The sequence below is a fragment of the Erythrolamprus reginae genome, chromosome 1 (genome assembly GCF_031021105.1).
Source record: "Erythrolamprus reginae isolate rEryReg1 chromosome 1, rEryReg1.hap1, whole genome shotgun sequence".
Lineage (NCBI taxonomy): Eukaryota > Metazoa > Chordata > Lepidosauria > Squamata > Dipsadidae > Erythrolamprus > Erythrolamprus reginae.
The window spans coordinates 340,924,576-340,937,234 of NC_091950.1; the positions used below are offsets into that span (position 1 = coordinate 340,924,576).

A 12,659-nucleotide genomic window follows, 5' to 3' on the forward strand; every position below is an offset into this window, starting at 1 on the left:
ACCCATCCATTCTACTATATATAATACCGTCAACTATCTGGGATTCGACCAACTAGTAACTAACAATACCAGACTTGATAAATGTCTGGATCTCATCTTCTGCAACAGCAAAAGTACAATATATGGCTTACAAATAAGAGAACCATTTTCCAACAGCAACCACAGTATGATAAACTTCAGTCTCAACTTAAGCCACACTATGAACCACCAAAATAATACAATACCAAAATTCAATTTAAAAAAAGCGAACTACGAAGTCATTGAAGCCCGCCTCTCAACATTAAACTGGAAAACTCTATTCTCTGAATGCTACACTACTGATGACCTCTACAACACATTCCTACTCCAAATGAAAATTATCATCAGACTTCATGTACCTCTAACATGTACCATAAACAAAAAAAATAACCTCCCCATCTCAATAAGAAAATTACAAACAAGAAAAAAATCTCTCTGGAGGAAAAACAAAAAAGGACAAGTTTCCAACTTCAAAAGCCGATATAAAAGCATTTGAAATCAAATAAAAACAGAATGCCTTAACTACTACAGCAAACGAGGAAAACCTTCTACGCACCAAATCTAATAGAGCTTTCTACAACTTTGTCAACAATAAACTCAAAGATTCTAGACCTATCCCACCTCTCAAAGGACCCAATAACAAAGAATACCATGATGATTCATCCAAAGCCAACCTCCTCAACTCTTTCTTTGGCTCTGTCTTTGTTAACAGCAATGGCTCATCCCCCAGTTTCATCAATTGCACCTCAACCTCCCTCAACGACTTAACCCAAGTAAACTTCACTGAAGACCGAGTTGAAAAAGCATTACGTGACCTTAAACCTTCTCTATCAGTCGGACCAGATGGTCTATGTGCTTACTTCCTAAAAAAGTTCTCTTCTGCCATAGCTGAACCACTAAGCATAATTTTTGAAAAATCCTTCAGAACCAGCACACTTCCTAAGCTATGGTCGAAAGCAATGGTCATCCCCATCTTCAAAAAAGGAGACCCCTCTCTTGTAGATAACTACAGACCAATTTCACTATGCTGCGTGCCACGCAAAGTCATGGAATCAGTTATAAACAAATCATTTACTCTCCATCTAGAAACTAATAATTTGCTCTCTAACAAACAATTTGGTTTCAGAAAAAAACTATCCTGCAACCTGCAGCTCCTCCACTGCAAAAATATATGGATAACTCATCTAGATCAAGGGAAATCTACAGATGCAATTTATATTGATTTCTGCAAAGCCTTTGATTCAGTGGTCCACGACAAACTACTCCTAAAACTCAAATCCTATGGCGTCTCAGGATCCCTCCATAGCTGGATTACAGCATTCCTGTCAAACAGACAACAAGTGGTCAAAATAGGAAACACCATATCCACCCCCATCCCAGTTAAAAGCGTTGTTCCCCAAGGTAGTGTACTGGGACCAATGCTCTTCATTCTCTACATCAGACCTTTGCGATTACAGTGAACCCTCGATCATCGCGAGGGTTCCATTCCAGGACCCCAAGCGATGATCGATTTTTCGCGAAGTAGCGGTGCGGAAGTAAAAACACCATCTGCGCATGTGCAGATGGTGTTTTTACTTCCACCGCCGCAGCGCGTTGCTGAGGAGCGCGCGCGCATTGCTGGGGCCGCTCCCCAGCTGGGGAGCGGATCTGGGGTTTCCCTAAGCGCGCGCGAGTTGCTGGGGCCGCTTCCCAGCTGGGGAGCGGATCTGGGGTTTCCCCAAGCGCGCGCGCGTTGCCGGCTCTGCTTCCCAGCTGGGAAGCGAAGCTAGGCTGCCCCAAGCTCGCGCGCGTTGCTGGGGCCGCTTCCCAGCTGGGGAGCGGATCTGGGGTTTCCCCAAGCGCGCGCGCGTTGCCGGCTCTGCTTCCCAGCTGGGAAGCGAAGCTAGGCTGCCCCAAGCTCGCGCGCGTTGCTGGGGCTGCTCCCCAGCTGGGGAGCGGATCTGGGGTTTCCCCAAGCGCGCGCGCGTTGCCGGCTCCGCTTCCCAGCTGGGAAGCGAAGCTAGGCTGCCCCAAGCTCGCGCGCGCCGCCCGCCCGCCCACGCTGTTGCCGGCTCCGCTTCCCAGCTGGGAAGCGGAGCTAGGCTGCCCCAAGCTCGAGCGCGCCGCCCGCCCGCCCACGCTGTTGCCGGCTCCGCTTCCCAGCTGGGAAGCGGAGCTAGGCTGCCCCAAGCTCGCGCTCCAGCCCACCGCCGCTGGGGTCTTACCGGGGCAAGAGGGGGAAGACCCAGGGAAGCCTCTGCCCGGCGGGGAAACTCCACCATCTACGCATGCGTGGAAGGGCACGCATGCGCAGATGGTGGAGTTTACTTCCGGGTTGAAAACTAGCGAAATAGCCCTTTCGCGATCCTTGAGGACGTGAAACTCGAGGGTTCACTGTACATCACAAGCAACTGTGTCCTCTTCGCCGACGATGTAAAACTCTTCAACACCACTGATAACACAACTACTCTCCAAAAAGACCTTGACGCTGTTTCTGAGTCGTCTAACACATGGCAACTCCAAATCTCAACTAGCAAATGCTCTGTCCTACACATTGAGTAGAAGAATCTGAACTCCAAATACGAACTGAATAATCAAATTATCACAGATAATCCTCACTCGGTTAAAGACCTTGGTATACTAATAACAAAAGATTTAAGTGCCAAAGCCCACTGCAACAACATAGCCAAGAAGGCTTCAAGAGTTGTAAACCTAATCCTATGTAGCTTCTGCTCTGGCAATCTCACACTTACCAGAGCTTACAAAACTTTTGCCAGACCCATCCTTGAATACAGCTCATCTGTTTGGAACCCATATCGCATCTCAGACATTAACACCCTTGAAAATGTCCAAAGATACTTCACCAGAAGAGCCCTTCACTCCTCCACTCGAAATAGAATACCCTATGAGACTAGACTTTCAATCCTGGGCCTAGAAAGTTTGGAACTAAGATGCCTTAAACAAGATCTAAGTATTGCCCACAAGATCATATGCTGCAACGTCCTGCCTGTCGGCGACTACTTCAGCTTCAACCACAACAACACAAGAGCACACAACATATTTAAACTTAATATTAACCGCTCCAAACTTGACTGTAAAAAATATGACTTCAGTAACCGAGTTGTCGGAGCGTGGAACTCATTACCGGACTCTATAGTGTCATCCCCAAACCCCCAATACTATACCCTTAGATTATCTACGGTTGACCTATCCAGATTCCTAAGAGGCGAGTAAGGGGCGAGTACAAGTGCACTAGAGTGCCTTCCGTCCCCTGTCCTATTGCTCTCCTATATCTCCTATACCTTTCTTCTATTCCTATATCCCTTCTTCTATTCTTTCATTGATATGTTCTATTACTATATCTTCTTTTCTATTATTTCTTAGATATATTTTACTATGAGTATCTCCTTTATAACCTTCATCATGTATTTTACTATGTGTATATAGATACATACCCACTAAAACCCTCATTGTGTATTGGACAAAATAAATAAATAAATAAATAAAAAATATTTCCCCACCGGCACATCACTTCCACCGCTTCGTTGACTGGGCATGGGGTGGAGATGTAAAGCTGGGTATCATCCGCATATTGATGATACCTCACCCCATGTCCTTGGATGATCTCGCCCAGCGGTTTCATGTAGATGTTGAATAGCAGGGGGGAGAGGACCGACCCCTGAGGCACCCCACAAGGGAGAAACCTAGGAGTCGACCTCTGGCCCCCCACTAACACCGACTGCGACCGGCCAGAGAGGTAGGAGGAGAACCACTGAAGGACAGTGCCTCCCACTCCCAACCCCTCCAGCCGGTGCAGAAGGATACCATGGTCGATGGTATCGAAAGCCGCTGAGAGGTCAAGGAGCACCAGGACAGAGGATAAACCCCTGTCCCGGGCCCGCCAGAGATCATCCATCAACGCGACCAAAGCGGTTTCCGTGCTGTAACCGGCCCTGAAACCCGACTGCTGGGGACCTAGATAATCGGCTTCTTCCAAGGACCGCTGGAGCTGGAGTGCCACCACCTTCTCGACAACCTTCCCCATAAAGGGAAGGTTGGAGACTGGACGATAGTTGTTAAGTACGGCTGGGTCCAGGGAGGGCTTCTTGAGGAGGGGGCGCACAAGCGCTTCTTTATAGAGTGATGGAAAAACTCCCCTCCCCAAGGAAGCGTTGGTAATCTCCTGGGCCCAGCTCCGTGTCACCTCCCTGCTGGCCGAAACCAACCAGGAGGGACACGGATCCAGTAAACAGGTGGCGGAACTCACAGCTCCAATGGCCTTGTCCACTTCATCAGGTGTCACCAGATCAAACTCTTCCCAGACAGGTGGACAAGTACGTGCCCCAGTCACCTCGACTGACTCGTTGTCAGTCGACTCTGTTTTACAATTGGAGTCGAGGTCGGCCCGAATCCGAGCGACTTTATCAGCGAAAAACGTGTTAAAGTCCTCGGCACTACTCTGCAAGGGCTCCCCAACTCCCCCCTGATTAAGAAGGGAGCGGGTCACCCTAAACAGAGCGGCCGGGCGGGATTCCGCTGATGCAATCAAGGCGGCATGGTACGCGCATCTTGCCGCCTTGAGCGCCACTTTGTAAGTCTTAATAAAAGCTCTTACAAGTGTTCGATCAGATTCAGACCTACTCTTCCTCCATCGCTTCTCTAGACGTCTCTTCTGGCGTTTCAACTCCCGGAGCTCCTCGTTGAACCCTGCACTTTCCGCCACCTGTCATTAAAAAAAAAAAAAAGATTTCCCTGAAAATAAACCCAAATGCTTATTTTCAAGCCCAAAAGAAAATAAGACCAGGTCTTATTTTGGGGGAAACACAGTAATGAAACATCTGCAAGCAAACAATCAAACAAGCATAAAGAACTCCACAGTTCAGTCCTGAGCTACAGATTCTCTTAGTTCTAGCTTAAGTACTGCAATGTTTCACAACAGTTTAGAGACACTAAATAAGTGCTAGGACACTAAGTCCTAGCACTATGCCCATCGCAGCATCCCTGCAATTATCAAAATTGCAACCACTGGGCATTTATAACTGTTGCAGCATCCTACAGTCACATGATTGCCAGTTGCATGCTTCACAATAAGCTTCAAAAAAAATAAATAAAGTAAGAAGCTATTAGTAAAATTGCAAGTTACAGTCACTTGATGTTTTGCTTAATGAATGCAGTTGATGCAATGTATTTATTTTCCTCAAATATATACATTTATTTATTTGTTTGTTTGTTTGTTTGTTTGTTTATTCATTCATTCATTTATTCGATTTTTATGCCGTCCTCCTTAGACTCAGGGCGGCTTACAACTTGTTAGCAATAGCACTTTTTAACAGAGCCAGCATATTGCCCCCACAATCCAGGTCCTAATTTTACCCACCTCGGAAGGATGGAAAGCTGAGTCTACCTTGAGCCGGTGATGACATTTGAACCACTGACCTACAGATCTTTAGTCACCTTCAGTGGCCTTTAGTACAGCACTCTACCTGCTGCGCCACCCCGGCTCATTGTTAATAATTTGGACAAAAGCTCCTCTGAAATCTGTATGCACATGTAAGGTATTAGACGGGTGATATGACTAGGTGGCTCAGTGGTTAAAACAATGACTGAGCTTGTTGATCAGAAAGGTCAACAGTTCGGCGGTTTTAATTCCTAGTATAGGTCTTCTGCCTGAGCAGAGGGTTGGACTAGTTGACCTCCAAAGTATCTTCCAATTCAATTACTGTTAAAAAAATCTAAAATGAATTAGTACTCAGTAACCATCTGATAAGCACAAGAACCATGCTACTGGGAATATAAGTTTAACATACTTCCTAGCTATGGCTTTAACATTAATAGAATATGTTGGTATAAATTTGCTTGTGGATGTTGAAATATAAATATACAGTACATTGAAATGTTAAATTGAAATGCTGTTTAACTAATTTATTATTTTAATTGAATTCTTCAACAAAATTTGCTTGAGTTCAGCACTTAATTGGGAAGTAATTAGTTATATAGGTAAACATTATTTAAAAGAATTAGGGAATAAATCATATTAATGAAAAACATGTTTAAATACTTTGTTTATAAAAATATAAAAGCTAATGTATTATCTTTTATTTGTTTTCAGAACATGGACATTTGAACTACCTAGCGAAACAAATGACAACATAGCAACCATCATTGGCAAAACAGTTACTTTTCAAGATTGTTTTGTTCAGGATATTTCTTTTTCTATTTCCCACCCTATATATAAATTAGGCTCAAAAACAGGAATTTCTGTCACTCTTCCACATGGTATGGAACCCATGGTGGATTGGCATTCTTGTTATCCAAGATCAGCTGTCATAAGTACAGTTGATGGTCTCTTCCACACTAGCAATGGATTTTTAAATGTAGATGAAATAAAATTTCCTCCAAACCTCGTACCATCTTCCATGATTAAAAAAGTCAGAGGAGCAAAAGTTTTTTATCCAAATGTCTTGATTCTGATTGAAAACATGCTTTATCAGGCAAGAATAGGTGAAGTAATCAACATTGGAAACATTTATTTTCCAAATATAAAAATTATTGGAATACAAGCCCAAACTTGGTGTTCTGGAGAATATCCTTTGCTTGTGAGTACCATATTTATACAATGTTGTCTCATATTTTATTATAAAGGAAGCTGTACTCATCCTTAATATAAATACGCCAGTTCGTTATATAATATGCAACTATTCTATGGCATCAGATTAGGTAAAATGTTTGACAGCTTTTATAGACTACAGGAATTATATGACGTGATAGATTGTGTCAGGATGAGAAAATTGGAGTTGAGTCTATATGACATAGTTATGGCATAGTTGATTTTTTACTTAAAGAAATACAGTGATATCTCGTCTTACGAACCCCTCGTCATACAAACTTTTCGAGATACGAACACGGGGTTTAAGATTTCTTTGCCTAATCTTAAAAGCCCTTTCTGTCTTACGAACCTGAGCCCGGGTCCGTTGGCTCTCTTACTGCGCCTGCGCGCTCGTACTGCGCATGCGCTCTCTGACTGCCGAAGGGATTCCCCTGCCTTGTGACTGTCATCGCCGGGATTTCCCATTTGCTTGCATGGGAATTCCCCACTGGAATTCCCCACACCCTTTTGCTTGCACCTGAGACGGGGAACGCCGGAGCTGCTGCTGCTGCTGCTGCTGATTATTATTATTATTATTATTATTATTATTATTATTATTATTATTATTATTATTAATTAGATTTGTATGCCGCCCCTCTCCTGCCATTTTCCCCTCTAGCCCTCAGCTTCCTCTGCTCCCCGCAGCCGCCCCATCCTGCTGCCAAAATCCCCCCTAGCATACTGCTTCCTTTGCCCCATCTCGCTGCTAAAATCACCCCTCCAAAATCTTCATATCTTGCTCCAAATTCCCCCAAAAATCGCCATTCCAAAAGCTTTCTATCTTGCCTCAAAATCCTCCAAAAATCGCCATTCCAAAAGCTTCCTATCTTGCCGTAAATTCCCCCAAAAACCGCCATTCCGAAAGCTTCCAATCTTGCCCTGAATTCCCCCAAAAGCGGCTGGAGGGGTGGTTTGGGGGGAATTTAGGGCAAGATGGGAAGCTTTTGGAATGGTGATTTTTTGGGGTAATTCAGGACAAGATAGGAAGCTTTTGAAGTGGTGATTTTTGGGGGGATTTGGAGCAAGATAAGCTTTTGGAATGGCGATTTTTGGGGGAATTTGGAGCAACATAGGAACGTTTTGAAAGGGCGATTTTGGGAGAGATTTGGGGTGGCATTAGCCTTTGTTAGGACCTCCATTCCTCACTTCTTGCTGTCCATCTCCACTCCGTTAGCCTTCACTTTGTCCGCCTGCCACTTTTTCTTTAAGCCTTAAAGTTTGGATTTTCCTAATGGTTTTGCATGCATTACTTGCTTTTACATTGGTTCCTTTTTTTAAAAACATTTTTAATTAATTTTTAACAATTTTAATATACACACAACATACAATGATGCATAATGAAAAGTGCCCACCACCCCAACACACACACATATGCCACTACCAAGTCCGGGGTCTTTCTTGTACAAAACCATTTCGACCCAAGAGCATTATATCTATTTACATATTATAGAGTGATTCCAATTTATTTCTTATAGCTTGGTCTTGGATTCTACTCGTCATATATCGTCTTACCTTGTCCCACCGTCCCATCAGTTGTCTCAAATCAGTTTCATTATCCAAATTTATCCTTTTATCTATAATTTCCAATTGAATATGGTCCACCATGTACCTATACCAATTTTGCATTGTCCATTTTGTCGCATCCTTCCAACCCAAAACTATTACCACCTAAGCGCTTTCTTTTGCTGCTTGTTTCATTTCTCTAAATTCTCCCATCGCATTACTTTTAACTAATAGTGCCATTTACATCGTAATTGTCCATTATGTATTTAACATTCTATTAATGTCCTCTTGCATTTTTTGCCAAAATTCCTGCACTATCGGGCATTCCCAAAGCATATGCATAAACACTCCTTTATCTTGACACCCATGCCAACAAATACCCCTGACATTCTGCTGAAAGTGTGCGAGTTGAACGGGAGTATAATGCCACTCCATAATTCTTGTATCATTAATTTTCCTTATATTTTCTACTACAGTTTCCATCTCTTGTACCTCTACTTGTATCTCATTTTGCCACCATTTAGTCAGTCCTTGGATCGTGTCCCCGTCTGACTGCATTAGCATCTTATATATATTGGTTGCTTACGCCTTTATACCCTCACTTTTTTCTCTTATTATTTTCTCTAACCCCGTCTCCTCCCTCAATAATGCTGCTTTATTCTCCCTTTCATTGACATATTTACATATTGCATTTATTTGTAGCCATCTTCCCTTACCTAACCACCATTCTATACGGTTTCTACTTGGGCTCCCATTCTTCTCATATAACTGTTCTATCTTAGTTATCCCTCTTCCTTTCAACTCTCCTATAACCCTATTTAAATTCGTTTCATTATCTCTATTTATTACATAAAGCGATGACAGTTTAGATTTATATAATCCTATTTTCCCCTGCCATTTTTTCCAAATTTCCATAGTCCTATTAATTTACCTAAGTTGCTCCTATTCTACTTTATAAAAAATAATTCTCTATTCTTCATCCCGTTTATCTGTTTTTCCAATTTCACCCATTTGTTTTCACATAATTGCAACTCCATTAACCTTTCCATTTGAAAATCTTCCCTATACAGCTCCAAACAAGGAACTCCTCATCCTCCCTCTTTTTCGTTCGCAACTAACCACGTTTTCCTTATTCTTGGTCTCTTATTTTCTTCAATCCAATAATTAAGTTTTTTGTCCCACTCTTTAAACTTAAATGCTGATAGACCCCCTGACAGCATCTGAAATAGGTACATCATTTTGGGAACTATAATCATTTTCAAAGCTCTTATTTTAGAGATTCTCCGTAGCTTTTTCTCTTTCCAGCTCCTCATCTGTTTCAGCATTTTCCTCCATATTCACCTCCTCAATTTTTGCTGGATTTCTCAATAACCAAAGTCCCAAATATTTTATTTTTTTTAATCTTAATTTCAACCCTGATTCTTTCCTAATTTCTATCTGCTCTCTCGAACCTGTATTTAAACACATAATCTCTGATTTTTCCATATCAACCGACAGTCTTGATTCCTGTTTAAACTCTTGTAAAATATTTCTTATACCTTTGATCATCTCCATTGGGGTCTGGGTCAATATAATTGCATCATCTGCAAATAAATTTAGTTTCATTTCTAATTCCCCTATTTTATATCCTGCCCAAGTGTTATCTTGTCTTATCTTATTAGCTAAAATATTGCTATTACAATTCAATTCAATTCAATTTATTAGATTTGTATGCCGCCCCTCTCTGAAAACTCGGGGTGGCTCACAACAATAATAAAAACAGTATAACAATGGAACAAATCTAATAATAAAATTATATAAAACCCCCCAACAATTTAAAAAACCATACAGCACATTCATACCAAACATAAAATATAAGAAAGCCTGTGGGAGATGTCTTAATTCCCCCATGCCTGGCGATATAGGTGGGTCTTGAGTAACTTGCGAAAGACAAGGAGGGTGGGGGCCGTTCTAATCTCCGGGGGGAGTTGATTCCAGAGGGCCGGGGCCGCCACAGAGAAGGCTCTTCCCCTGGGGCCCGCCAAACGACATTGTTTGGTCGACGAGACCCGGAGAAGGCCAACTCTGTGGGACCTTATCGGCCGCTGGGATTCGTGCGGTAGAAGGGGGTTCCGAAGGTATTCTGGTCCAATGCCATGAAGGGCTTTAAAGGTCATTACCAAAACTTTGAATTGTGACTGGAAACCAATCGGCAGCCAGTGCAGGCCACGGAGTGTTGTAGAAACGTGGGCGAATCTAGGAAGCCCCATGATAGCTCTCGCGGCCGCATTCTACACGATCTGAAATTTCCAAAACTTTTCAAAGGTAGCCCCATGTAGAGAGCGTTGGAGATAAAGGACATCCCTGCTTGGTGCCGTTTAATATTTTAATTCTCTGCGTTCTTTGTCCATTCACCCTTATATACGCTTCATTCCCTTTATAAATCTATTTTATAGTTTCACAAAATTTATCCCCCATATTTAATTCCTTACATAATTTATATAAATAGCTATGGTTAACTTTATCAAAAGCTTTATACACATCTAATTTCAAAATTCCCAATTTCCTTTTAGTAATGGTAGCATGGTGCATCACATTTATTACATTTCTAATTGGTTCACTTATTTTCCTTCCCTTCACAAATCCATTTTTGGTAAAATATTTTCTAGTCTATTTGCCAATATTTTCATAAATATTTTATAATCTTGATTTGCCAAACTGATAGGATGGTAGGACCCAGGCTCTCTTAAATCTCGATACATCTTCGGGATAGTAACAATCTCTGAAAGCTTCCATGTCTGCGGGATATCATGATTTAACAATATATTATTAAACAGTTTCCCCAAATGCAGCAACAATACATTCATATAAGTTTTATAAAATTCCCAGGTAAACCCATCTGGGTCCAGTGCTTTGGCTTGTTTTAACTCTTTAATTACTCTAGCAATTTCGTCTTGTGTAATTTCTGCATTCAATATTTGTTTATCTTCTTCACTTACTATTTTCCCAATATTGAGGACTCCTAACTTAACCTGCTCCTCTTTATACAAATCCTCATAATATTTTCTCATTATCTTCTCTAGCTGCTCTTTACCATATCTAACCTCTCCACTAGAGTTTCTCAATGCTAATATACATGATATTTCTTTCCTCTTCTTCAAATATCTTGCCATTTGCTGCATTGATTATGTCCCCCAACTCAATTTTTTTTGTCTCATAGTCATTCTCATCTTATTCCATTGGATCTCATCATACACCATCAATTGTTTCTTTTTCAATTTCAATAAACTTTTCCAATCTCTACTTTTAGTTAATCTTATCTGCTCTTGTATCAAATCTATTTCCTTTATTTTCATTTCCCTTTCTCTACCCCACCTCTTCCTAATGTCTGCTTTCATACATATACATTGTCTTCTCATAGAGGCCTTACATGCATCCCACACAATTGATTGTTTAATATCACTCACATAATTCTAAAATATTCACATAACTCTGTCTGCAATTTATCTTTATCTTGTTCGCTAGCAGTTACAACTGCATTATATCTCCAAATTCTTTGATAGTATTCCTGACCTATTTCCAATTCTGCCAATAGGGGGGCATGATCTGATAGCCAAATACTTTTAATATCTACTTTTTAAACTTGTATATTGCCCCCCCTATTCATTAATATATAATCAATGCAGCTAAATGTATGATATCTTGCCGAATAATATGTATTTCTATTTGGAATATCTGCATGAAGATCCACCATATTAAGTCTGTTTAAATGTAACGTCCTACTGTTTCCAATCCCATTTGTTAATTGCATATTAAAATCTGCTGCCCAAAAAGTTGAGCCCTCCATAAAATTATCTAGCTTCCTCTTAGTATTTATTATAAATGGTTTTATTTTCGTATTCGGGGCATAAATTGCTGCTAATGTCAACTTCTTTTGATTAATTTTCCCTTTAACAAACAACCACCTTTCTTCTCTATCTTTCAGAACTCCAATCTCTTTGAAAGGAACCCTCTGATGAATAAGAATTGCCGTACCTCTACTATTTTGCGTTCCTTGAGATTCATATACCCGTTTCCAATTTCTATCATTAATCAATTTATACCTTCCTCCCCTTCTTTTATGTGTTTCTGTCAAAATCATAATATCCACCTTATGTTGCTTAGCCATCCTTAATATCCTAAAACATTTCAAATCCGATCCCAAACCATTCACATTTAAAACCATTATCTTACACTCAATCATAATATACCAAAATAACCCTTTCACCCTCTTGTTTTGCTCTTGATTTAATTTTCTTTCCCTTCCTTACCCCTGTCAACCCCCCCAATGTTCCTCCCCCTATGCTCCCCATATCAAAAGGGGGGAGGTCAAGAAAAACCCTTGTCCAGTCATGAGGCACATTCTCTTGATTGCGTTCCCACACTACTGAGCTCCACTTTCAACCACTTTTAAATGTAATTAAAGAGAAAAATTTCCCTCCCACCCTCCCTTCCTCATTTAGATAATTCCTTCCTTAACTTCTTTAACTTTTTT

At 41.2% G+C, this 12,659-nt stretch overlaps 1 protein-coding gene across 1 annotated transcript in view; it reads left to right on the forward strand.

Annotated features, from left to right (window-relative positions):
• Window positions 1-12,659, forward strand: part of LOC139157370 (cation channel sperm-associated auxiliary subunit epsilon-like) — a 144,080-nt gene that overhangs the window by 54,944 nt on the left and 76,477 nt on the right. Inside the window, exon 6 of the mRNA XM_070734069.1 lies at window positions 6,107-6,593. Coding sequence (XP_070590170.1) covers window positions 6,107-6,593 — 487 coding nt within the window. The remainder of the gene's footprint in view (window positions 1-6,106; window positions 6,594-12,659) is intronic.